Consider the following 25979-nt stretch of genomic DNA (forward strand, 5'->3'; position numbering starts at 1 on the left):
ATCACACAGCAGGGACACTGTCCAGAAAACGTCCCTTTTTATTCCATATGCAAAGAAGTAGAGTCATCAAAAAAAGGAAAAGGGAAAGAAATAAAAGTCTTCTGTAGCTGGGGTCCGGCAGAGAAGCCCCAGTGTGCGCTCTATCTCGCTCCGCCGCGGCACGGCTCCGCGCCGTGGCCTTCTGCTTGGGCCGCTGCGTGGTCCCAGGAAGGGGACATTTCGTGTTGGGGGGCATTTCGTGTCCAGGACAGTCACCTGTCAGCCGCGGGCACGGTCCCTCTCAGGTGTTCGTTGGCTGCCGCCGCGCGGGGCGCTCGCCCGCCGGGGAGGGAGAAGCCCTCCGCGTTCGCCCGGTGCGCCCGCCCCGAGTCCCCTCTCCCGGGGGCGGGTCCCTCCTGGGGCGCGCCCGGCGCCCTTGTCTTTCGAGGGCCCCGGGCCTGGGAACGGAATCCCGGGGCCCCGGAGCTGCGTCCACGGGGCCCGGGCGGGGCTCACACCAGGCCGGGCATCTGCGCCCGGAGGAAGGGCACGGAGGCGGCGGCGGGGAAGGCGGCCAGCGGGTAGGCGAGGGCCCCGGAGAAGCCGAGCAGCGGCGGGGGCGGCGCGGGCGCGGGCGGCGCCAGCGGGAAGGGCAGCGCGGCGGCGGCGGCGGGCCCGGCGGCCGGGGGGCTCTCGTGGTAGAGCACGGGCACGCGGACCAGGCGCTGCGCGCCCGGCGGGGACAGGCTGGCCGCCTCCAGCTCGGCCGCCAGCTGCCGCTTCCACTTGTTGCGGCGGTTCTGGAACCAGATCTTGACCTGCGTCTCGGTGAGCTGCAGGGACGCGGCCAGGCCCGCGCGCTCCGCGCTGCTCAGGTAGCGCTTCAGGTCGAAGGTGGACTCGAGCTGGAAGACCTGGCTGCGCGAGAACACCGTGCGCGTCTTCTTCTTGCGGCCGCCGGCGCCGCGCGCCGCCCGGGCCTCCGCCGGCTCCGCCGGGCCCGGCGCCGCCCCCTCCGCCGCTTCCCCCAGCGCCGCGCCCGGCCCCGGGCCCCGCGCCCAGGCGCCCTCGGCGCGGCCCGGCTCCTCGCCCGTCTCCGGTGAGTCCCGATCGCTGGCTGCAAGGGGAGAGAGGGGCACAAGGGTTGGTTCCCGGGCCGACCGCGGGGGGCCCGGTCACGGGGCGCCCACCGCCCCCACGTGGAGCCTCGAGGTCGGCGGCCAGCGCCCACCGTGGGGAAGGCCGGTGAGGGGCCGCGGGCAGGCAGGAGGCGGGCCCCGAAGGAGAGTGCCGCGGCCCTGCACACCCAGGAAACACAACCAGCTCCCAGGCCAGACATGCAGAAAGGCACCCCACGCCTACGGGAGCCCCGGACGTGGGGGGAAGATAAACACAAAAATAGGGGCGCAGGAAGCATACTGACCTCGGCCACCACTCCCCTCCCCGCGGCACGCACAAAAGGCTCGCGGAGAGCCAGGACAAAAGAAAGAGGTCCTGGGGAGAGATGTCCCCGCGGAAAGATGTCCCCTCAAAAACACCCCGGCACCGCCTCCGGTCCCGGCCCCTCCCAGCTCACTCTCTGGAGCAAAGTGTGAAAGCGGGGGGGGGGGGGGGGGTCGGGGTGTCCCGGGCGCGTGAGAGGCCCCGAGTTCACGCCCCAAGCACCGAGCCCAAGGCAGATGGGGTGGCACCGCCGCACCCCAGTCCACCGGGGCCTTTGTCATTTGTCTGGATTGCAAAGGGCCCCAGAGACCAGCACCCCTCTGCCTGGCCAGTGGGTCCCCCAAGGTGCAGGGCCCTCCACGGTGGCCTCGGGTTGTGTGGCTGCGTGCCCGCGCGCGGTGTGCCGATGGCGGCGGCGGGCTGCGTGTGCGGCTCGGGCTCGGCCCGTGTCCTGGGACACGCGGAGAGGGGTCTGCGTGGGCACTGGCCGGCTCAGTGCCCACCGAGAAGGGCTGGGCGCGCCGCCTCCTCTCGAGCCCCCAGGACCCGGGCCTCTGACTCACGGCGGCCGTGCATTTGCCACGCGACACCAAGCGGGCTTGCCTGCGAAACCAACCCGCGTGGAACGAAACCAGACGAGGACAGGGGCGCGTCCGCGGGGGCTGACAGGTGAGCCGCGGGGGGGGGCGGCGGGGAGAGGAAGGAGAATGCACTCAGCCATGGAGAACCGCCCCCCAACACCTGGATGGAGTCACTAGATTTCAGGGGGACCAGGAAGGCCCTGCCTAAGCTGACCGAAGGTGGGCAGCACCCAAGCAGGACGGACTCTGAGACGTGGTTCTTTCTGCCAAGGGGCAACTGGCACACGGGGGGGGGTCATCCAACAGGTGAGGGGGCGGTGGGTCTTGTACCCCCTCGCACCCACAGTTCAGAGCCAGTCCTTAGCTGGCCTCCCAGACTGCATGGATTTGGAGGGAGGCATGAGGAAGGGCTGGTTTTCCTTCCCAGGACTCAGGGGTCGCTCTTCCAAAGGAGGGTCCCCAAAAGAGGCGGTAGCTGGAGAGAGGAGGCAGACTGAAGGGTCAAGATGCCCAGTTGAGAGTGGGGTACAGGCTCTGGGGCTGAGAAGCCCCCCCTCCTCTGAGTCCTCGGTAGGAAACAAAGGCCAGGGAGGGGGAGGGGTGCTAATAGCAGAGAGGACCTGGCACGGGGGCTGGGGGCTCCGGAGGGCTCCGTGCTGCCCGCGCGGCCCTGGGCCCTGAGAGAACCAGAACACAGCCCAATGGGGGGCCCAGGCTCTGCCTGCACACCGCCGAGGGAGGGACCGGACTTCGCGGCCCCCCACCTGGGGAGGCAGGTCTCCCACTCGGCCCAGGCGAGCAGGGGACCCTCAGCTCCGTTTATCTTAGCGGCCGGATCCCCCCTCCACCCTCGGCTCCCTTCCCGCTTATCCTTTCTCTCCCCCCCCTCCCCACACCTCGCATCTTCCTTCTGACTTCCATTTTCTTCCCTCCTCGCCCCTCTCCCTCGATCCTGCGTCCTTTCGCGCCCATTCCACACGCCTTTCTTCCGTTTGCCCGTGGTCTCTGCTCCCAGGCCCTTCTCTGCCTCCGGGAACCAAAAAAGCCCGGGGTACATGCGGCCCCCCCTCCTCCCCAGCTCCCGCAGTCAGACTCCCGCGGGCCTCCGGACCGCAACCTCAGGCTCGCCGGAGCCCCAGGCCACCCAGATCCTGCTACCCCGGAGAGGGGGAGGGCCGCCCCCGACGGGCACGACGCGCCCCAAGTCCTCGGAGCGGAGCGAGCGGGAGGAAGCCGGGCCCGCAGCTCCCCGCCGCCCGCCCCGCGCCGGCCCCACTCACTGTCGGGACTCAGGCCGCCTCCGAAGCCTCCGTGCGTCCGGGGGTACCAGCGGGTCGCGCTCCCGTAGCCGAGGGCGAAGGGCGGCCCCGGCCCGGGGGGCGGGCGCGGACCCAGGCCCAGCAGCGCCCGGGTGCGCGCCTCTCCGCCCGGCCCGATGCCCGCGCGCAGCGGTCGCCGCCGCGGCAGCCGCCGCCGCCGCCCCGGCCCCGCGTCCCCGTCCTCCGGGTCGTCCTCGTCCTCGTCGTCCTCCTCCTCCTCGCGCCCCCCGTCGCCCCGGGCCGCGCGCCCCGCGTCTTTGGCCTCGGCGGCCAGCAGGTTCTCGATGAGGAAGGAGGAGGCGCGGGCTGGCGTGGCGTGCCCGGGCTCCGTCATCTCGTCCGGCATCGCGGCCGGCTGGGCGCGGGGCTCGGGGGGCTCCGGGGCGCGGCCGGTCGCGGTCCCGATCCCGGCGCGGGCGGGCCCCGGCGTCGGGCCCCGCGGGGCGAGCGGCGGGCGGCTGGCGGGGCCGGGCAGGGCGGGAGCGGGTGCGCGCCGACAGCCGCCCGGGCAGCCGCCTAGCTCGCCTTTCACGTCGCCGGCCCAGTCGCCGCCCCCGCCGGCCTCGCGGGGGGCGGAGAGAAGGCGGGGCCGGGGGCGGGGCCGGGCGCCCCGCGGCCCGGGGAGCGGCCGGGCACGCCGCCCGGTGCCCGCGCGCAGGCGGCGGCGGCGGCGGCGGCGGGCGGGGCGGGCGCGGCGCGCGCGGGCGCGTGGGTCCGGGCCCGCGCCAGGCCCGCCCGCGGCCCCGAGCCGCCCGCGCCGGGAGGGGCGGGCCCGGGCCCGGGTCCGGCGGCCGCCCATTGGCTGCGGGGCCCGAGAGGAGCGGGCTGGCCAATGGTGCGGCCCGGGACGGTGGGGGCCCCGCCGCCGAGTGCGCGCGCGGGTGCCAGGCTCCGCGAGGGGCCGGGCCGCGGTCGTTTTCCAAAAAGACCCCGTGCGCCATTTCGAAGCGGGGACTCTGCCCCGGCGGGGGTGCACGGGCGAGGCCGACCGCGACCCGCACGCTCCGGGCGACGCGACCGGGTGCCGCGGAATCCCCGGGCCGGGCGGGAGCGGAGGGAGCCGCGGCCCCGGGCCCGGGCCTGGGGAGGGAGGGGGTGGCCGGGATCTGTGCAGAGCTGCCCGCCGACGCCGGAGGTGCGGGGCGCCGGCCCAGTCCCCGCCTCCGTGGGTTCGTAAGTGTGCGGAGACCCCCTCCCGTTCCCGGAGCGCGACCGCCGAGGACGACGCGGCCCCGCCGGGCCCGAGGGCCGTGACCCACTTCCGCCACGAGCGGGCGCGCGGGGGGCTGGGGGGCGATCGCGGGTTCCCGCCGCGCGCGCGCCGCCTCCCCCTCCGCCCGGGAAGCGAGGCGCCCCGCGGTGCCGCCCGCAGCCGGTGCCCAGCGGAGGCCCAGGCCCAGGGGTCCCCGCACCGAGGTCCGGAGTCTGGCGTGCGCGGAGCGGCGGCGCGCGGCGGAGGCCTGCCGGGGCCGGCGCGAGGGCCCCGGGGTGGGGGGGCGGGCTGTTCCGCTGGGGACCTGGCAGACCCCGGCCCGACGTCAGCCCCCCGGGGGCAGAACTGAGACGGGGCCCACCCCACCACCCGGCCCGACGCGCGGCGGGGGGGAGGGAGCGGGGGGCGGAGCCGCCTCCGCCGGAGGGGCGGGGCCCGGGGGGGCGGGGTGCACGCACCCGGGGTGGGTGGGGGGTGCCAGAGGCGCCGCGCTCCGTCCACGGACGCCATCTAAGGCCGGGCGCCTTCCGGGGGGGAAACGGGGGCCACCGAGGGGCCCCAGGCCGCGGGCCGCGGGAGGAGCGCGCCCCGGAGCACCCTCCGAGGGTCCTGCCGGTTCCCGGCCCGCCCGTGAGCGCCAGTCTCTGCGTTGCCTCTCCAACTCCCTTCCCGGCCTGGGGGCGCCCGGCCGGCCTTGGGGTGCGGGAAGCCCCGGGCAGCCGCCGGCGCCGAGCCCCTGGGTGCCTGGTCCCCGCGCGGCTCCTGGTGGCGGCGGCGGGCCCTGGACGGGGCTGGGGACGGCCCGGGAATCCCGGGGCAGGAGCGCGGTGACCCGAGCCTGCGGCCGGGCCTGGGCCGAGGCTGAGCGGCAGTCCCGGCTCAGGGGACTCGCGGGCAGGGGCCGAGGTGCGCCCTCCAACGCAGACCCACAAACCCAACGGGGGCTTCCGGGGCCCCAGGGCCGAGGCCACGGGTCCCAGCCTCCTTTTGGTGCCCGGAAGGATTCTGGGGCTCAGGGCCCGCCCGGTCCCCCCAAAGACCACCCTCGGCAAGGTGTGGCCTTGTCTGCATCTCCGGCGGGGACCCCAAAACGCTTGGGGGCTGGGATCCCAGTAGTCCCTGGAGACTGAGGGGGGATCCCCAAACGTGCAGGCCACCATCACCCGCAACCCGGTTTGCCACCACTCACTTGGTTTTAATACACATTTTTCTCTACAAAGAAACTTCGGAATGTTCATTTTAGGCGACTGCCTTACGGTGGAGTCTCTCTCCATGGTGTGTGTGCGTGTGTGTGCACGTGTGCACGCGCACGCCTTCCTTCCTCAGACAGTGGGACATTTGCAGGAGACCCGCACAGCTGTCACAGGCTTTCAGTCACCTCCGGAAAGGCTCCTAACACCTGATGGGATGGAAATGGAATAATGGCTGGGGAAAAACGGCTCCACTTCAGTACAGATGCAGCTTTTCTTTGGAGAGACCCCCCCCCGGGGGGGAACCGAGCTCCTGGAGGGTTTCTCCGGGTCTGGGGGGGGGGTGGCCCCTGCGCCTCAGGACCTGCAGCGGAAGGAGGCACGCCACACCAGGTGCACAGTGCGGGATCCATGCTGAGCAGGGGAGCGCCATCTTCTATCCCCCGTCCTGGGGATTGAACCCAGGGCCTTGCATTCGAAGCACGCCTTTACCGCGGAGTCACGTGCCCAGCACTATCTACTGTATTTTGGAGGACAGGAGGACAGGATGGGGCCCAACCCAGAGCCTCGTGGTTTGCCACAAACGATGTCTCCCAGCCCCCTATTTCGTTTTCAAACCTCGGTCTACGAAGCCGGCATTGTCATACCTGTGCGTCATTCCTCTGGCCACCTGACACATTTCCCCAAACGACATCGCGGCTCATCACACGTGCCCAGGGCAGCCGCGCACCGGCTCCAAACTCAAGGTTGGGGAACGAGGGCCAGGATGTGCCCCAGAAGGACCCCGGCAGGGGCCCTTCCGTCTGACCTGTGAGGCGAGGCGCCCTGGAGGAGCGGGAGGAGCGGCACCGGTCGGGGACCCTGGTGGATCCCCCTCCCGGGCTGCCAGCGGGGCCGGGGCCTGGCTTTCGGCGGAGCGGGAGGCCTGTTGAGGCCGCCTCAGATGCAGGTGGGAAACCCAGGAGAGCGCGGTGCAGCGCTGGCCGTTCGTTTTCTCCCCTGCTCGCCTGGCCGCCGGCCCAGGTCACCGGTGTGCTTGCGGAACAGCCCCGTGGGCGTGGCTCCTTTGGGGTCCTAGCGTTCTCCCGGCCCCGATCTGGGGAGCAGAACTTCGGCGCTTCCCACTGGCTCGCAGCTTCCCACCGCGTGCCTGTGAAGGGAAGCCTGGCCAGCACCACGAAAGGGTGGAGGGGTGGCGGGCAGGGTCGAGGCTCGGCCTGGGGAGGGGGTTGGGTTCTCCTGGCCACCCGGGGAGGGGAGAGAACGGAGTCCCCAGCCAAAGGAGAAGATTCCTACTTTGCAAGGCCATGGGGCCCAGTGGAAGGTTGTTGAGCAGGGCGGGCCGGGGGTGTGGTCCTAGGGGTACAGCACCTGCCTTGCCAGCAAAGTCCCGAGTTCAAAGCTCAGCAGGGTGCGGGGCGGGAGCTAAGCTGAGTGAGGAAGATGAAGCTGAAGGTCATCCGTACTATCTGTGTGCAGGGTGGGTGAGGGGTCAGGGGGTCAGGCGGGCCTTGCTGTGGGAGGCGCCCCAACCCCACCCCGGTGCCATCCCCGCCCCCGTCCCCGCCCCCGCCCCCGTCCCCGTCCCCGCCCCGCCCCCATCCCCGCACCCCTGGTGGGCAGGCTCCTGGCTGTGGTTGTCTGGGAACTTGGGCATCTGGCTGCAACTTAGGCTCTGTGGGGTGGGGGGGGGGCGGGGTCGGAGGACCGGGTGGCCGGGGGTGGAGGGGTGGGGGGGATGGTAGCAGATGTTCTAAGCCCCCCTCCCCCCCAGTCTGCTGAAAGTGGGCAGGAGACTAAAAACACCGGCTTTGACCAAGCCCCAGGAGGAGCAGCCCATCTTCACAGTACCTGAGTGGGGGGGGGGGGGCGGGGCGGGAGGAGGGAAGAGGGGGCACGGGGGGGGGCAGGAAGGGGAGAGCTGGGAAGAGGGTTGGCTGGAGAGGGAGGAGGAGGAGGAAGGGCTGAAGGAGTGGGCAAGTTCCCAGACCTAGAAAGCAGGGGAGGAGGAGGGAGGGGGGGAGGGAAGGGGGAGGGGCTGGCCCGTTGGGGGTCTGGGTGACAGGAGAGGGGGGACAGCATGGAGGGAGACCACACCTGGCCCCAGCTGCCGGGCTGCGGTGCATCCTGACCGGCAGGGCCCGGGAGCCGGTGCACTGGCCGCCAGCCGCGGTGTCCCCTGGGCTCCTTGGGGGCACAGGGGGCGCAAGCTCCCCCCTGTGTTCCAGCAGGGCACCCCGCCCAGCCCTGGGGGGAGCGTCTTCCATGGAAGGTCCACGCCAGCCACTGTGGACCCAGTGCTGGGGGGGGGGACAGAGCCCTGCAGGGGAGGCTGCGGCTGGCCGCCCAGGGGCCCCGCGGTGGGGGGGAGGCAGGAGGGGGGCCGTGGGGCCCCGCCCGCCCGCTGCTCTGGCCCTCCCGTGAGGCGGGGCAATGTCACAGGAAGGGGGGCGTGTGGGTTTGGGGCGCAGCTCCTCTCCCGGCCGTGCTGGCCCGGGCGGCCCCTGCCGCCTCTGGGACCTGGCGCTGGGTGTCGGGGGGCGCTGGGTGTCGGGGGGCAATGCTTTCAGGCCTTCAGGGAGTGGGGTGTCCGGGTTTCACGCGGGGAGCCCTTCCAGGTGAGGCTGGTTTGGTTCCCACAATGGCCACAGATTTGTGATCCCAATCTCCAGGGACCCCCGGGAGGGCTCCGGAACGGGGCTTGGGAGTCCACAACCGGAAACCCCCTTCCCACAAGCCCATGGGGCACAGCACCCCACCGTGGCCCTGTGGGACCTTCCCGGAAATGGTTCTGCCTGTGACAGTAATAGCAGAGTTAGGGGCGCAGCACCAATCTGGGTCCCCGGGAGTCCCCCAGCCCCCCCTGTGTGGACTCTAGCATAGCCCCCACCCACCCCACCCCCGCAGGCAGGCAGGGCCCCCCCAGCATCTGGGTGCCCTTGTCACACTACAGGCCTCCTTCCCCACCCTGCACACGTGTCCACACCTGCCGCCCCTGCTCCGGTGGGGTGTCTGCACGGGGCACTGGGCTGTCCCCAGCCCTGGGACAGGGGGCCCGCCGGCCCTCCCACTGCTAGCTACCGAGTTCTCCACTGGGGGGGGGGGCTCCCCGCTGGGCCACAGTGCTCCGGAGCCAGGGCAGGAAGCGGGTGGGGAGGACTGGGAAGGAAGCCTTTCTGGACACCAGAGGCCTCGGAGTGCTGAGAAGAGCCCCCCTTCCTCCCCCTCCCCTCCTCCTCCCCCTCCCCCCCTCCCTCCCCTCTCCCCACCCTCCTGTCCCCAGCTTTGCTGTCTACCTCACCATCCTGGGGACAGGGCTGCTGAAGCAAGGCAAACAAACGTGTGTGTGTGTGTGTGTGTATGTGTGTGTATGTGTGTATGTGTGTGTATGTGTGTGTATGTGTGTGTGTATGTGTGTGTATGTGTGTGTATGTGTGTGTATGTGTGTATGTGTGTATGTGTGTATGTGTGTGTATGTGTGTGTGTATGTGTGTGTATGTGTGTGTATGTGTGTGTATGTGTGTGTGTATGTGTGTGTATGTGTGTGTATGTGTGTGTATGTGTGTATGTGTGTATGTGTGTGTATGTGTGTATGTGTGTATGTGTGTGTGTATGTGTGTGTATGTGTGTGTATGTGTGTGTGTATGTGTGTGTATGTGTGTGTATGTGTGTATGTGTGTATGTGTGTGTATGTGTGTGTATGTGTGTGTGTGTGTGTGTGTGTGAAGGTCCAGAGGAGCCCCACAGTCCCGTCCAGTCAAGCTCTTCCCGCGCCACCTTCCTCCCCAAGGGGGGGGGGCTTGCAATGGCTGGAATGTGTGAGTCCTCGGTGAAAGGGACCCCCCAAGACAGCGGTGTGCAGGGCCGGCCTCTGGGGGGACGGTGCGGCCACGAGGCTGCTCCCCCACGGGTCAGGGAGTTGAGTTCGCGTCTGACCCAGTGTGGCAGTGCTGCTGGGGGGGGGGAGACGGCTCGGTCCCCGTTCCAGGCCAGCCCCAGCGAGAAGCTTATGAGACCGTTTCAAGAGGAGGGGGAGGAGAAGGGAGGAGGGGGAGGGGAGGAAGGGGAGGAGAAAGGGGGAGGAGGGAGAGGCAGGCGGGGCCTCCCCCCCCCCCCCCGCCCGCCTGCTGGCACCTTGACCTTGGACCTCTGAGCCTTGGAGGCCAGTGCATTTCCATTCCCGCCCTCGCCTAGGACCCGGCACGCGCGGGTGACCGTCCTCAAGCTGCCCCGCCCGGGCTGTCCACGCGGGGCCGCTCAGGCCCTGTCCCCCCCCCCGCCCCCCGCCCCCCGCCCAGCGGCGTGACTGCACCCCGGGAGGCTCCCAGCCTGGGGGGACCGCGCGCGTCCCCACGGCGCCACCCGCAGGAGGTTTGAGGAGCTGACGGGGAGCGGCAGGTGGACGGGGCCATGGCTGGGGGACCCGCGGGCTTCCTCAAGTCTCCGGGGGCTGAGCACGGAGGGTCCCGCCTCCCGTCCTAGCCGCTCGGGTAGGGGAGAGTGCCAGCCTCCGCAGGGGCGCCCGGCAGCCCGGCACCCCAGCCGGGAGGGGGATTGGGGTGATGGAGGCCGATGGAGGGAGCGTGCGGCCTCTCAGTAGCAGAGCCGGGCTGTGCAGGGGACGCCCGGAGTCACCGAGTCCTCGCTGGACTTGCGGGTCGGCCCCGGAGGAGGCACCGGCCCCGCGCGCCCGGCCCGTGAACCCCCAGCCCGCCTCCGCCTTCTCCCCACGCCCCCTGCTTCTCCCCCGTCACCCAGCTTACGACGCTGCACGCCGCGGGGACGGCCTCCCCTCCCCCACGCGGCGACCCCTCCCCCGCGGGCCCGGCCTCCCCTCCCCCACGCGGCGACCCCTCCCCCGCGGGCCCGGCCTCCCCTCCCCCACGCGGCGACCCCTCCCCCGCGGGCCCGGCCACCCCCCAGGCCCCCAGCCCCGCCGCGGCTCCTGCTTGCTTAACCCTCACGCCGGGCAGTGACCCCGGGGCCCGGGCTGGGGTCAGGGAGGGGTGAGGGCCTCCGGAGCCCCCCTCGTGGACGCGGAGGCCCCGGCTTTGATGTCTGCGGCCCGGGAGGGGCCCCGGCCATGGCGCGTGAGGCCCTGCGAGGCTCACGGGTCCCGATGTGCGTCTCCGCCGTGGACGCGCGTGGACGTTCCAGGCAGCGGGGGGTGGGGGTGCGGGGGGCGGGGGGGTGGGGGGCCCTGCCTGGCCTCCGGAAGGCGGGGGAGGTGGGGACTGGGGAGGGGTGGGGAGGACGGCGTGGCGGGGGCGGCGTCCCGTGCTCGCAGAGGACCGCGCTGTTTCTACAGCAGCCCCCCCCCCATGCTGCCCCCCTCTGAGGCCCTCACCCCAGCCCCCCCACCCCGTGTCCCCCCTGCCATGGAGGAAGTGTCCAGAGCCCCCGGCCCCAGCCTCGGCTTCCTCAGGGGTGGAGGGGCTGTGAGCTGAGCCAGGTGCGGGGGCCCACGGGGGCCCAGCTCCTCAGGGGTGGGGGTCCGGAGGGCCTTGGGCAGCCCCTCCCCCAGCCACCCGTCGACCCCCTGACCCTGCCTTGGCCCCCTGGCCCAGTTCTGCCCCCCAAAGCCTGGCTTCAGAAGGCTGACACAGAGCGGCCTGGCCACCAGCCCCACTCTGGGCTCGAGACCTGAGTGGGCCTCACGGCCGTTCACCCCCAAGGAATGCACGCCCCCCCCCCCGCCGGGAAGGGGAGCGCTGAGCCCCCAGCCTCCGCGACCGAGTTCCTTCAACCCCTGGTCGAGTACCAGGCCAGCCGCTCCGGTCACTGAGGAGGACACAGGCCCAGAGAGGTTAGGGAACCTACGTAAGGACACACAGCAACGGGGGAGAGGAACGCTCAGGTAAAGACGTGGCAGCCCGGCGCTCCCTCACACGCGTGCGGATGCACACGCAGCGGTTAAACCGTGCAGCTTTGTAAAGACACGCTCCTCTCAGGCTTGATGTGTTTCAGCTCGGATTGATTTCTCACCGAGCGCTGCTGCATTATGCATGGCCGGTCCCGAAGGTCAGCTGGCTGAAATAGAAATCAGTCCGGGAAAATCGCGTCACCACCCGCCTGGACCCGATGCCCAGCAACGCCCTGCGGAGGTCCTCCGCCCGGGACGGGGGACGGCAGCCGGTCTCCTGCCCCCGGGGGGCGCCGCTCACCGCCCCGAACCCCAGACACCCGGAGGCAGGGCCGGAGGACCAGGACGGGAGGCCCGGCGGGGCTCCGGCCTCCACCGGCCACCCACGCGGGACTCAGGCCTGGAGTTCCAACCGTGGATGCCACGATCTCGGTCTCAGGCCCATTCCTGGCAAAAACTCACCATCCTTTCGAAAGATGGCAAAACCCAAACAGGGTCTGGGGCCGTGGCTCACGCGGTCGCGCGCCTGACTAGCACATGTGGGACCTCGAGTTTAAATCCCCTTACTGTCAGAGATTAGAACGCGCCTCGTGAGCACCGGGGGGCCTGCCCACCCCGTGGGGAGCAGCTCAGACCCGAGCTGGTGCTACGGGGGGCACGGGGGTCCCCCAGGCCCGCCTGAGGGCAACCGAGGCAGGCAGCAGGGACGGCGTGGAGTGTGGGGTCCTCCCAAGGGCCAGAGGGCGGTGAGCGGCCACCCAGCCTGGCCCCGAGGGAGGAAGCCTGCGGAGGGCGGTGTCCGGGTTGCTGCGGCCCGAGGTCCGGGCTCTGGCTTTACGGTGCATGTATTTTATCGTGAGGGTTCTTTTTTTGGGGGGGGGCGCATTCCGGCACTGTGTACACCTCAATGGAGGAGACTTGGCAGGTGCGGGTGTCCAGCTGGGGCCCGTGCAACCCAGAGGGGGACTCGGGAGGAGAGCCGCCTGCTTCCCAGGGCCAGAGCTTTGATGTTTAACTAAGTGAAGATCGGCAGACTTTTCTCCTCCCTTGTACCAGAAGATAAAAATAACGCCTTTCGGCAAAGTAGCAGGATACACAGTCAATCCACACAAAAGAGTAGCCTTTCTGTACAGCAATAGTGTACAAACAGAAAAGGAAATCATGGAAACAACACCATTCACAATAGCCAAAAAAAAGAATAAACTAGGAATTAACCTAACCAAAGATGTAAAGGCTCTATTTGGTGAAAATATAAAAATCTAAAGAAAGAAATCAAAGAGGACACCAGGAATTGGAAAGACCTTCCATGCTCATAGATAGGTAGAATCAATATTGTGAAAATAGCCATATTGCCAAAGATGTTATACAAATTCAACGCAATCCCCATCAAAAATCCCAATGACGTTCTTTACCAAAATGGAGAAAACAATCCAAAAATTCACATGGAACAACAAAAGACCTAGAATAGTCAAAGCAACTCTAGGAAAAATAAGCAGTGCGGGAGGTATCACAATACCAGACTTCAAGCTTTATTACAGAGCCACAATAACAAAAACAGCCTGGTACTGGCACAAAAACAGACCCGAAGATCAATGGAATAGATTAGAAGACCCAGAAATAAAACCACATACTTACAGTCAGCTGATATTTGACAACGGAAGCAAAGACATACAATGGAAAAAACATAGCCTTTTCAACTATTGGTGCTGGGAAAACTGGGCAGCCACATGCAGAAAACTCAAAGTAGATCCCAGCCTGTCACCATGCACTAACATCAACTCAAAATGGATTAAAGACTCAACGTCAGGCCCCAAACTCTGAAACTACTGCAGGACAGAGTAGGAGAGACACTAGAACTTAGAGGCATTGGCAGGAACCAAGTTTGAGGGGCACAACAGATTGGAGAGACTCGACAAATGGGACTACATTAAAAATACAAAGTTTCTGCATCGCTAAAGACATAGCTACTAAATGAGAAAGACAGCCAGCCATTTGGGAAAAGACCTTCACCAGCAATGCAACGGAGAAAGGCCTAATATCCCTCATATAAGGAATCGAAGGACCTCTTCTTAGTCTAAATACTAAGTATCTAGAGGACCCTGTATTCTTTCCCTCACCTATGGTGTATATCCATGTCCAGCTGAGGGAAGCTGGGAGGAGGGCACAGGAGGAGTGGAAAACGCATGAAAAAAATACAGTAGAGGGGGCCCAACAGCAGCAACGGACATCGATGAAAGCCAACTAAGCAGCTGGTGGGGGGGTGAGAGAAAAAGAAGGAACTGACTACACTAAGCAAAAGGAAAGAAATGTACATACCACCTGACCGGGAAGGAATTGTTTTATCGTCGGTATGCATAGAGTTTATAAGCCATGTAGCCTAGAATGGCGGTGCCCATCACTGGGAGGGTTAAAATGACATGATGAAAGCCGGGGGGGGGGGTGGGTGGTGGTGTGGGGGGGGGGAGGGAAGCTGGAGAAAAATGAGGAAAGGGGGGGGTTAACAAGAATGACAAGAAACATATTCACTCCCTGCAGCACGTCACTGTAACCTTCTGCCCATCATCTTGACCATAAAAACCATGCCCTTTGCCGTCCATTCTGCAGTTTTAAAGTAAAACAAGTGATGACACCAACCAAACGCTTTTGTTTTTGAACGTTGCCTGCATGCTCGAGATGAGCGCAGGGCGCCTGCTGGGAGCAGATGAAGGCGATGACCAAGGCCGCCCACCCGCCCTCCTCCGACGGCTGTGCCCACCCACCTCGGGGCCCAGGGGCTTTGGAACTCGGGGCCCAGCCGAGCCGGGACGCAGGGCCCGAGCACCGCCTGCTCCCCAAGAACCAGGGCCTGAGGGCTGGCCCTCACCGCACCCCGTTTCCCACCCGGCCTCCTCTGTCAGGCCCCCCCCAGGACAGCAGGGGTGGGCGGCCCGGCAGGAGGCCAGGCCTGGGGAGGGGGGCAGCTGGCGTCCCCCGCCCCCCCTGCTCATGTTGCATCCACATGTGCCCTCCCCCCTCCCTCCCTGCCCCCCGCGGGCCGAGGCCGGGCGCGCACCTGGGGGCCTGCAGTGTGTCTCCGGTGGGCTGTGTTTGTTCTCTGTCGGATGCTGAAAGGAGGTGAGGGCCAGGCCGCCCGCCCGCCCGCCCGCCCCAACACCTGAGGCTCCCCGGCTAATGATTCCCACACCCCAATCCCGCACCCCGCGACCGGACTTGGGCTGGGGGACAGAAGGAGCCTGCGGAGCGGTCAGGTGGGCACCCCATCTCTGGGGGGGGGGGTCCTGTAGTCCTGCTCGGTGCCTCCTTCCCAAACGCGGGAACCCCTCTCCCTCCCTCCCCCTCCCACCCTCCCCTCTGCAGTTCCTTAGCACCCAGGCTCGCCAGGAAAGCTGGCACGGGACGCAGCCCTGCTGCGGGCACCGGACGCCCGCCCCTCCCCGTCCCACACATGTATGCATGGCCACCCCCTCCAGGGAGCCCCTGCCCTGCCCCCACCCCCCCCCCAGCCTCAGCCCACCTCTCCCAGTGACTCCTGACTCCTGCCCTAGGTGAAAACCCTCAGAACAGGGGTGGGCTTGCCTGGTGCCCGGCACAAGAGAGCGCAGGGCGCAGACCAAGGCCACGCCGCCAGGCTGCTCTCTGCACAGGGGGCCGTGGTGGATGGCTCCCCCTCCCTCCCTCCCTCCCTCCCTCTCTCCCTCCCTCTCTCCCTCCCTCCCTCTCTCCTTCCTTCCTCCCTCCCTCCCTCCCCTTCCTTCCTTCCTTCCTTCTTTCCTTCCTTCCTTCCTCCCTCCCTCCCTCCCTCCCTTCCTTCCTTCTTCCCTCCCTCCCTCCCTCCCTCCCTCCCTCCCTCCTTTCCTTCCCCCTCCTCCATTCATTTTAAGAGAGGCTCTCACTATGGAGCCCAGCCTCCAACTCACAATCCTCCTGTCTCTCCCTCCCTCCCGAGAGCCAGCACCGTAGGTGTGAGCGCTGTAGGTGTAGGTGTGAGCACTGTAGGTGTGAGCACCGTAGGTGTGAGCGCTGTAGGTGTAGGTGTGAGCACTGTAGGTGTGAGCACTGTAGGTGTGAGCGCTGTAGGTGTAGGTGTGAGTGCTGTAGGTGTGAGTGCTGTAGGTGTAGGTGTGAGTGCTGTAGGTGTAGGTGTGAGCACTGTAGGTGTGAGTGCTGTAGGTGTAGGTGTGAGCGCTGTAGGTGTGAGCGCTGTAGGTGTAGGTGTGAGTGCTGTAGGTGTAGGTTTGAGCACTGTAGGTGTGAGTGCTGTAGGTGTAGGTGTGAGTGCTGTAGGTATAGGTGTGAGCACTGTAGGTGTAGGTGTGAGCACTGTAGGTGTGAGCGCTGTAGGTGTGAGCACTGTAGGTGTAGGTGTGAGCACTGTAGGTATAGGTGTGAGCACTGTAGGTGTGAGTGCTGTAGGTGTATGTGTGAGCGCTGTAGGTGTGAGCACTGTAGGTGTGAGTGCTGTAGGTGTAGGTGTGAGTGCTGTAGGTGTGAGCGCTGTAGGTGTGAGCGCTGTAGGTGTAGGTGTGAGTGCTGTAGGTATAGGTGTGAGCACTGTAGGTGTGAGCGCTGTAGGTGTGAGCACTGTAGGTGTAGGTGTGAGCACTGTAGGTATAGGTGTGAGCACTGTAGGTGTGAGCGCTGTAGGTGTAGGTGTGAGCACTGTAGGTGTGAGCACTGTAGGTGTGAGCGCTGTAGGTGTGAGCACTGTAGGTGTAGGTGTGAGCACTGTAGGTATAGGTGTGAGCACTGTAGGTGTGAGTGCTGTAGGTGTCGGTGTGAGCGCTGTAGGTGTGAGCACTGTAGGTGTGAGCACTGTAGGTGTATGTGTGAGCGCTGTAGGTATAGGTGTGAGCACTGTAGGTGTGAGTGCTGTAGGTGTAGGTGTGAGTGCTGTAGGTGTGAGCGCTGTAGGTGTGAGCACTGTAGGTGTATGTGTGAGCACTGTAGGTATAGGTGTGAGCACTGTAGGTGTGAGTGCTGTAGGTGTAGGTGTGAGCGCTGTAGGTGTGAGCACTGTAGGTGTGAGCACTGTAGGTGTAGGTGTGAGCACTGTAGGTGTGAGCGCTGTAGGTGTGAGTGCTGTAGGTGTAGGTGTGAGCGCTGTAGGTGTAGGTGTGAGTGCTGTAGGTATGAGCGCTGTAGGTGTAGGTGTGAGTGCTGTAGGTATGAGCACTGTAGGTGTAGGTGTGAGCACTGTAGTTGTGAGCACTGTAGGTGTAGGTGTGAGCACTGTAGGTGTGAGCGCTGTAGGTGTGAGTGCTGTAGGTGTAGGTGTGAGCGCTGTAGGTGTGAGTGCTGTAGGTATAGGTGTGAGAGCTGTAGGTGTGAGCACTGTATGTGTAGGTGTGAGTGCTGTAGGTGTGAGCACTGTAGGTGTAGGTGTGAGAGCTGTAGGTGTGAGCGGTGTAGGTGTGAGCGCTATAGGTGTGAGTGCTGTAGGTGTAGGTGTGAGCGCTGTCGGTGTGAGCGCTGTAGGTGTGAGCGCTGTAGGTGTAGGTGTGAGCACTGTAGGTGTGAGCGCTGTAGGTATAGGTGTGAGCACTGTAGGTGTGAGCGCTGTAGGTGTAGGTGTGAGTGCTGTAGGTGTGAGCACTGTAGGTGTGAGTGCTGTAGGTGTAGGTGTGAGCGCTGTAGGTGTAGGTGTGAGCACTGTAGTGTGAGCGGTGTAGGTGTGAGCGCTGTAGGTGTGAGTGCTGTAGGTGTAGGTGTGAGCGCTGTAGGTGTAGGTGTGAGCACTGTAGTGTGAGCGCTGTAGGTGTAGGTGTGAGTGCTGTAGGTGTGAGCACTGTAGGTGTGAGTGCTGTAGGTGTAGGTGTGAGCGCTGTAGGTGTGAGCGCTGTAGGTGTAGGTGTGAGCACTGTAGGTGTGAGTGCTGTAGGTGTGAGCACTGTAGGTGTGAGCACTGTAGGTGTGAGCACTGTAGGTGTAGGTGTGAGCACTGTAGTGTGAGCGGTGTAGGTGTGAGCGCTGTAGGTGTGAGTGCTGTAGGTGTAGGTGTGAGCGCTGTAGGTGTAGGTGTGAGCACTGTAGTGTGAGCGCTGTAGGTGTAGGTGTGAGTGCTGTAGGTGTGAGCACTGTAGGTGTGAGTGCTGTAGGTGTAGGTGTGAGCGCTGTAGGTGTGAGCGCTGTAGGTGTAGGTGTGAGCACTGTAGGTGTGAGTGCTGTAGGTGTGAGCACTGTAGGTGTGAGCACTGTAGGTGTGAGTGCTATAGGTGTAGGTGTGAGCGCTGTAGGTGTGAGCGCTGTAGGTGTAGGTGTGAGCACTGTAGGTGTGAGTGCTGTAGGTGTGAGCACTGTAGGTGTGAGCACTGTAGGTGTATGTGTGAGCGCTGTAGGTGTGAGTGCTGTAGGTGTAGGTGTGAGCACTGTAGGTGTGAGCGCTGTAGGTGTAGGTGTGAGCACTGTAGGTGTGAGCGCTGTAGGTGTAGGTGTGAGCACTGTAGGTGTGAGCGCTGTAGGTGTAGGTGTGAGCACTGTAGGTGTGAGCACTGTATGTGTGAGTGCTGTAGGTGTAGGTGTGAGCGCTGTAGGTGTAGGTGTGAGCACTGTAGGTGTGAGCACTGTATGTGTGAGCGCTGTAGGTGTAGGTGTGAGCGCTGTAGGTGTAGGTGTGAGTGCTGTAGGTGTGAGCGCTGTAGGTGTAGGTAGGTGTGAGTGCTGTAGGTGTGAGCGCTGTAGGTGTGAGCCATGTCTCCCACCACAGCCCTGGCTGGGCTCTGTTCTTCCAGGGCGTCGACACTCCCATGAGGTTAGGACCAGGGCCACCCCCACCCCCCTCCTCAAAGGCCCCACCCATGGCCTTCCTGAGACACTGCCCCACCTCATGGCCAGGCCTCAGTTTCCCCATCTGCACAGGTTCGGATCGCCCTAGGTTGGGCAGGAGGGGAGGGGAAGCCTGCAACCCAGCCAGCGCTGGCTTGGTCACAGCGCTCACTCCTTTTCCACTGAACCAGGACCCCAGGACCCCAGGACCCCAGGACCCCAGGACCACGGCCTGGCAGATGGGGCGCCCCACCACCGGGGGGGCCGGGACCCCGGCGCAGCAGCCCTTCCTCCCCTGCAACTCCTTCCCAGCCCCTCCTCCCCGGCCCCTGGCCCCTCCTCAGTCTCTTTCCCACCCGTGCCCTCCTGTAATGACCCCGTGGTCCCCTGGACCAGCTGGATGTTCCAGAATCATCTCTGAACAATTCCCACCCTCCCAGCCCCTTTGGTCCTGTGAGCTGGCGCGGGCCCAGGGTCTCCCGTGCTCCCCACGCATGGGGCCCTGGCTGCGTGGCGGGGGCTGGGGATGGGGGGGGGTGGGGGAGGGGGGGCAGGGGCAGCAGCCTCCGGCCGGGCCCTGCCTGCCCTTTGCTCTCCAGCCTGCGGCCTCCACGCAGCCCCGCAGCCCCGGCTGGAGCGGGCACAGACGGGGCGCGGCCGCCATGTAGAAAGAGGGCCCCGGTGGCTTGGGGTGCAGCTGTTGGGGTACAGAGGCCTGGCCCTCCCTCAAGACTCGGGGTGGGGGGCGGCTCGGATCCCAGGCTGGGCAAGGCTTGGAGCCCCCAGAATGCAGGCGTGAGGTGCAGACTGGCTCTTCAGACACCCGAAGGCGCGTGCCGGGCAGGGGAGACGGCCCCGAGGGCCCCGACGCCGCCGTAGAGCAAGCGGGAACGCGCCCACGCGGGGCCCCGCTGCGTCCGGAGGCCGTCCCGGGCGCCTCAAATGTGTCTCCTGTGGAGCTGGAAGGAAAACGTGGCCGGCGCGCCAAGGAAGGCGGTGAGAAGCATCGAAGCCCAAAGCAGCCATTTCCACACGGAGGGGGCGTGGAGGGGCTCAGAGTCACCCAGAGCGGCCGCCCGGACCAAGACAGACCGGAGCCCGGGGCTCACGCCCGCGACCCCCCCCCCCCAGGAGGCTGAGATCTGAGGGTCGCGGCTCAACGCCGCCCGGGCAGGAGCGTCCGTGAGACTCGTCCCCCGAGAACCACCATGGGTCAAGGGGTGCAGCACCGGCCTCGAGGGTAAAGCAGCTCAGGGACAGCGCCAGGCCTTGAGTTCCAGCCCCGGGAGGGACAGACATAAGACAGGAGGGACAGACACAGCAGGAGGGACAGACACAACAGGAGGGACAGACACAACACAGGAGGGACAGACACAGCAGGAGGGACAGACACAGCAGGAGGGACAGACACAGCAGGAGGGACAGACACAACAGGAGGGACAGACAACAGGAGGGACAGACACAACAGGAGGGACAGACACAGCAGGAGGGACAGACACAACAGGAGGGACAGACAGCAGGAGGGACAGACACAACAGGAGGGACAGACAGCAGGAGGGACAGACACAAGACAGGAGGGACAGACACAAGACAGGAGGGACAGACACAACAGGAGGGACAGACACAAGACAGGAGGGACAGACACAAGACAGGAGGGACAGACACAACACAGGAGGGACAGACACAAGACAGGAGGGACAGACACAGCAGGAGGGACAGACACAACAGGAGGGACAGACACAGCAGGAGGGACAGACACAACAGGAGGGACAGACACAACAGGAGGGACAGACAGCAGGAGGGACAGACACAACAGGAGGGACAGACACAACACAGGAGGGACAGACACAACACAGGAGGGACAGACACAACACAGGAGGGACAGACACAACAGGAGGGACAGACACAACAGGAGGGACAGACAGCAGGAGGGACAGACACAAGACAGGAGGGACAGACACAAGACAGGAGGGACAGACACAACAGGAGGGACAGACACAACAGGAGGGACAGACAGCAGGAGGGACAGACACAAGACAGGAGGGACAGACACAAGACAGGAGGGACAGACACAGCAGGAGGGACAGACAGCAGGAGGGACAGACACAACAGGAGGGACAGACACAGCAGGAGGGACAGACACAACAGGAGGGACAGACACAACAGGAGGGACAGACACAACACAGGAGGGACAGACAGCAGGAGGGACAGACACAACAGGAGGGACAGACAGCAGGAGGGACAGACACAACAGGAGGGACAGGCACAGCAGGAGGGACAGACACAACAGGAGGGACAGACACAAGACAGGAGGGACAGACACAGCAGGAGGGACAGACACAACAGGAGGGACAGACACAGCAGGAGGGACAGACACAACAGGAGGGACAGACACAACACAGGAGGGACAGACACAGCAGGAGGGACAGACAACAGGAGGGACAGACACAACAGGAGGGACAGACACAGCAGGAGGGACAGACAACAGGAGGGACAGACAACAGGAGGGACAGACACAACAGGAGAGACAGACACAACAGGAGGGACAGACACAGCAGGAGGGACAGACACAACAGGAGGGACAGACACAACAGGAGGGACAGACACAACAGGAGAGACAGACACAACAGGAGGGACAGACACAACAGGAGAGACAGACACAACAGGAGGGACAGACACAGCAGGAGGGACAGACACAACAGGAGGGACAGACACAGCAGGAGGGACAGACACAACAGGAGGGACAGACACAAGACAGGAGGGACAGACACAACAGGAGGGACAGACACAACAGGAGGGACAGGCACAGCAGGAGGGACAGACACAAGACAGGAGGGACAGACACAACAGGAGGGACAGACACAACACAGGAGGGACAGACACAAGACAGGAGGGACAGACACAAGACAGGAGGGACAGACACAACAGGAGGGACAGACACAGCAGGGGACAGACACAACAAGAGGGACAGACACAACAGGAGGGACAGACACAACAGGAGGGACAGACACAACAGGAGGGACAGACACAGCAGGAGGGACAGACACAACAGGAGGGACAGACAACAGGAGGGACAGACACAACAGGAGGGACAGACACAGCAGGAGGGACAGACACAACAGGAGGGACAGACAGCAGGAGGGACAGACACAAGACAGGAGGGACAGACACAAGACAGGAGGGACAGACACAACAGGAGGGACAGACACAGCAGGAGGGACAGACACAACAGGAGGGACAGACACAGCAGGAGGGACAGACACAACAGGAGGGACAGACACAACAGGAGGGACAGACACAACAGGAGGGACAGACACAACAGGAGGGACAGACACAGCAGGAGGGACAGACACAACAGGAGGGACAGACACAGCAGGAGGGACAGACACAACAGGAGGGACAGACACAACAGGAGGGACAGACACAGCAGGAGGGACAGACACAACAGGAGGGACAGACAACAGGAGGGACAGACACAACAGGAGGGACAGACACAGCAGGAGGGACAGACACAACAGGAGGGACAGACAGCAGGAGGGACAGACACAACAGGAGGGACAGACAGCAGGAGGGACAGACACAAGACAGGAGGGACAGACACAAGACAGGAGGGACAGACACAACAGGAGGGACAGACACAGCAGGAGGGACAGACACAACAGGAGGGACAGACACAGCAGGAGGGACAGACACAACAGGAGGGACAGACACAACAGGAGGGACAGACACAACAGGAGGGACAGACACAGCAGGAGGGACAGACACAACAGGAGGGACAGACAGCAGGAGGGACAGACAGCAGGAGGGACAGACAACTTGAAGGCAGCGCCCAGCAGCGCTGGGACGGGCGGGGAGTCGCGGGGTCGCTTCGTCGGGAAGTGTTGGCGTTGTTTTGGGGTGCTGTAATGAGTTGTGAAGCTAAAAGCAAGGCAAAGGCGCGTGGCTGTAAGAAACAAAGCCGCACAAACACAAACCCAACTTTAAATGGGAGTCTGGAGGGGGGACGCGGGGTGCCCGGCCTCCCGAGGAGGCGGAAAGCATCAGACAAGAATGTGGGCGGCTGGGCCCGGCCACCTTCTACCTGCCAGCACCTAATGCAAGTCATATGTGGGGTGCCCCCCCCCGCCCCGGGCCTGCTGCATCTGTGCTATTTATCACTCTGGGGAATGTGTCCCGTCCTCCGCTTCTTCCCACTTGTAAGCAAATCCTCGCCTTTGTTCTCGGCCCGCGTGGCCGGGTCCCCCCCTTCCCCGTCCCCGCGCAGGGCTCCGGGCCGGGTCCCCCCTTCCCCGCGCGGGGCTCCGGGCCGGGTCCCCCGCCTGCCCACACGGCTGGCTGTCGGCCTGGTGCCCTCGCCTGAGACACTCAGTGCCATGGCCCCGTTCTCCCCCCGTTCAACGCCCCTGGGTGGCTCGGGGACCCCGCCGGTGCCCTGGGCGGGGGCCCGGTGCCCACGTTCCTGCCGCCTGGCTCCTCCACCAGTCTTCTTGCCCGCGGGGGTTTGGGCCCCTCCGGCCTCCCATCCCCCTGGGCCTTCTGTGGACCTCAGTTTCTCCTGGAGATGGAAAAGATGCTCCGAGAGAATCGGGGACCTGCAGCCCCCCCACCCCCGAGGCCTCTGCCCCCCACAACCCCGAGGCCTCTGCCCCCCCCACCCCCGAGGCCTCTGCCCCCCACACCCCCGAGGCCTCTGCCCCCCCCACCCCCGAGGCCTCTGCCCCCCCACCCCCGAGGCCTCTGCCCTCACACCCCCGAGGCCCTCTGCCCCCCCCCACCCCGAGGCCTCTGCCCCCCCACCCCCGAGGCCTCTGCCCCCCACCCCCGAGGCCTCTGCCCCCCACACCCCCGAGGCCTCTGCCCCCCACACCCCCGAGGCCTCTGCCCCCCACAACCCCCGAGGCCTCTGCCCCCCCCCCACCCCCCCCCCCCGAGGCCTCTGCCCCCCCCCGGGCCTGCCCCCACACACCCCGAGGCCTCTGCCCCCCCACCCCCGAGGCCTCTGCCCCCCCACACCCCCGAGGCCTCTGCCCCCCACACCCCCGAGGCCTCTGCCCCCCCACCCCCCGAGGCCTCTGCCCCCCCCCGGGCCTGCCCCCCCCCCCCCGCGGAGTCGAGCGGATCGGCCGTGCCGCCTGGAGGGCTGCGCAGACGCGGGCACACGGGGGGCTCCGGTACGTGGCCCGGCTGTCCGGCTGGGGGGCCTGCGGGCGCCTGGGTCCCCGGGAGCCCTGTCCCTCTTCGTGGGCTGCGGGGGTCCCTGCGGCCGCCCCTCGCTCCCTCTCCCCGTCGGGGCCCCGCCAGCACGCGCTCCAGCTGCCTTTGGGGGGCTGATGGGTGCGCACACTGGCAGCCTATGGGCGCGGTGGGGGTGGGGGGTGGGGAGCCGGGAGGGGGGCCCGGAGCCCTGGTCCACCCCCGGGCTGCAGGGTCGCGGGGCTGCGCCGCGCCCGGCGTTTCTCTGGGCGTTCCCCACCCGCGGGGCCGCCCCTCGCCCGTCCACCGCGCGCCCGGTCCACGCGCCCACCCCCGCGCCCCAGCAGGAAGGCCACGCACGTCGCATTTCTATGTCTGAGCGCACCTGTCGGCCTCCTGGGGTTGAAGTGGCTGCCGGAGCCCGCGCCGCGCAATGGAGGAAAGGCCACATTTGCTGAGCATCCATTGCCCCCCTCCTTCCCTCCCTCCCCTAGGCCTCCTCTCCCACCCCCCTCTGCTCCCATCCCCTCTCCCCTGCTCTGCCTTCCTCCCCCACCTCCTCCTTCCTCTCCCCTCTCTCCTCTCCCTCTCCTTCTCTTCACCCCCGCACAGAAGTTTTCAAGGTCTTCTGCCCAGATCTTTGCCCCCGGCAACTGTGGGTCCTGGGGTCCCTGCCCACCGCCGGCAGAGGCCCCCCGCAGAGACCCCACAGAGACCCCCCCCAGATACCTCCGCAGAGACCCCCCAGATACCCCCGCAGAGCAGAGACCCCACAGAGGACCCCCCAGAGACCCCACAGAGACCACCCAGATACCCCCGCAGAGCAGAGACCCCCAGAGACCCCCCAGAGACCCCCGCAGAGCAGAGACCCCCAGAGACCCCCCGCAGAGACCCCCAGAGACCCCCCAGAGACCCCGCAGAGACCCCCGCAGAGCAGAGACCCCCAGAGACCCCAGCAGAGACCCCCCAGAGACCCCCGCAGAGACCCCCGCAGAGCAGAGACCCCGCAGAGACCCCCCAGAGACCCCCAGAGACCCCCAGAGACCCCTCAGAGACCCCGCAGAGACCCCCAGAGACCCCCAGAGGCCCCCAGAGACCCCCGCAGAGACCCCCGCAGAGACCCCCAGAGACCGCCAGAGACCCCCCAGAGACCCCCAGAGACCCCTCAGAGACCCCCAGAGACCCCCAGAGACCCCGCAGAGACCCCCGCAGAGACCCCCCAGAGACCCCCCCAGAGACCCCGCAGAGACCCGCAGAGACCCCCGCAGAGACCGCCAGAGACCCCTCAGAGACCCCCAGAGACCCCCAGAGACCCCCCAGAGACCCCCGCAGAGACCCCCCGCAGAGCAGAGACCCCGCAGAGACCCCCCAGAGACCCCAGAGACCCCAGAGACCCCGCAGAGACCCCGCAGAGACCCCCAGAGACCCCCAGAGGCCCCCCAGAGACCCCCGCAGAGACCCCCGCAGAGACCCCCAGAGACCGCCAGAGACCCCCCAGAGACCCCGCAGAGACCCCCAGAGACCCCCAGAGACCCCCGCAGAGACCCCCAGAGACCCCCAGAGACCCCCCAGAGACCCCCAGAGACCCCTCAGAGACCCCCAGAGACCCCCCAGAGACCCCCCAGAGACCCCGCAGAGACCCCCAGAGACCCCCCAGAGACCCCCAGAGACCCCCAGAGACCCCCAGAGACCCCTCAGAGACCCCCAGAGACCCCCCAGAGACCCCCCAGAGACCCCGCAGAGACCCCGCAGAGACCCCCAGAGACCCCCAGAGACCCCCCAGAGACCTGCAGAGGCCCCGGCGCCCGGCACCCAGCCCCCCGACACCACGCGCTACGGTGGAGCCTTCTCCCAGCTTGGCAGGCGGGGCCCGCAGGGGCTGCGGCTCTGGAACACGGTGTGGGGGGCCCTGGTGCCCTGGAACCCGGCTGGACGCGGGGCTGCTGCAGGGGTCCCTGAGAGGCCGGCAGGGCAGAGGGGGCCTGCGGTGCGGCCGCCCAGGGGCTCCGGGCAGGAGGCAGGAGACCCCGGCCCAGCCTCGGCCCCGGGGCCCCGGCGGAGCCTCGGGGACAAGCGCAGCCCGTGGCCCCAGTGTGCGCCGTTCCGAAAGGCGACCATCTCGGGAGACGCCGGGCAGCGCCGCGTCAGCGCTGCCCGAGCCCGCGGCCCCCCGCCGCTGCGGGAAGCCCACCCGCCGTGGGGCCCTGGAGCGCGCCACGTCTGTGTGGTGACAGGCTGCCACCCAGTGGCCGCCCCGAGAACCGCACCACGGGCCGCGGGCCTGTGGAGGTCGAGGTCCGCGGTCGGGCCCGAACCTCCACATCTCGGCCACGGAGGAGACCGCGGGCCCGGCTCCCGGGGGCTCGCGCTGAGTCCCCCGGAACGCGCGCTGCCCGTCCTGACGCCCCACAGGGGCGGAGGCTCGCGCTGGTCACC

General features: G+C 66.4%; 2 protein-coding genes across 2 annotated transcripts; both read right to left on the reverse strand.

Moving 5' to 3' along the window:
- Positions 1 to 491: 491 nt before the first annotated feature.
- Positions 492 to 3668, reverse strand: Hmx1 (H6 family homeobox 1). The gene is made up of 2 exons (XM_048364620.1): positions 3284 to 3668; positions 492 to 1096 (listed from the first exon to the last, which is right to left on the reverse strand). The coding sequence occupies exons 1-2, from the start codon at positions 3666 to 3668 to the stop codon at positions 492 to 494; spliced, it is 990 nt and encodes a 329-aa protein (XP_048220577.1).
- Positions 3669 to 3850: 182 nt separating this feature from the next.
- On the reverse strand, positions 3851 to 19014 carry LOC125364563 (collagen alpha-1(I) chain-like). Its single transcript, XM_048364156.1, has 7 exons — positions 18932 to 19014; positions 15506 to 15887; positions 14348 to 14412; positions 7823 to 7912; positions 6373 to 6964; positions 5229 to 5448; positions 3851 to 4839 (listed from the first exon to the last, which is right to left on the reverse strand). Exons 1-7 carry the CDS (start codon positions 19012 to 19014, stop codon positions 3851 to 3853), a joined length of 2421 nt encoding a protein of 806 aa, XP_048220113.1.
- Positions 19015 to 25979: the final 6965 nt, after the last annotated feature.

Source organism: Perognathus longimembris, chromosome 16 (assembly GCF_023159225.1).
Source record: "Perognathus longimembris pacificus isolate PPM17 chromosome 16, ASM2315922v1, whole genome shotgun sequence".
Classification (NCBI taxonomy): Eukaryota; Metazoa; Chordata; class Mammalia; order Rodentia; family Heteromyidae; genus Perognathus; species Perognathus longimembris.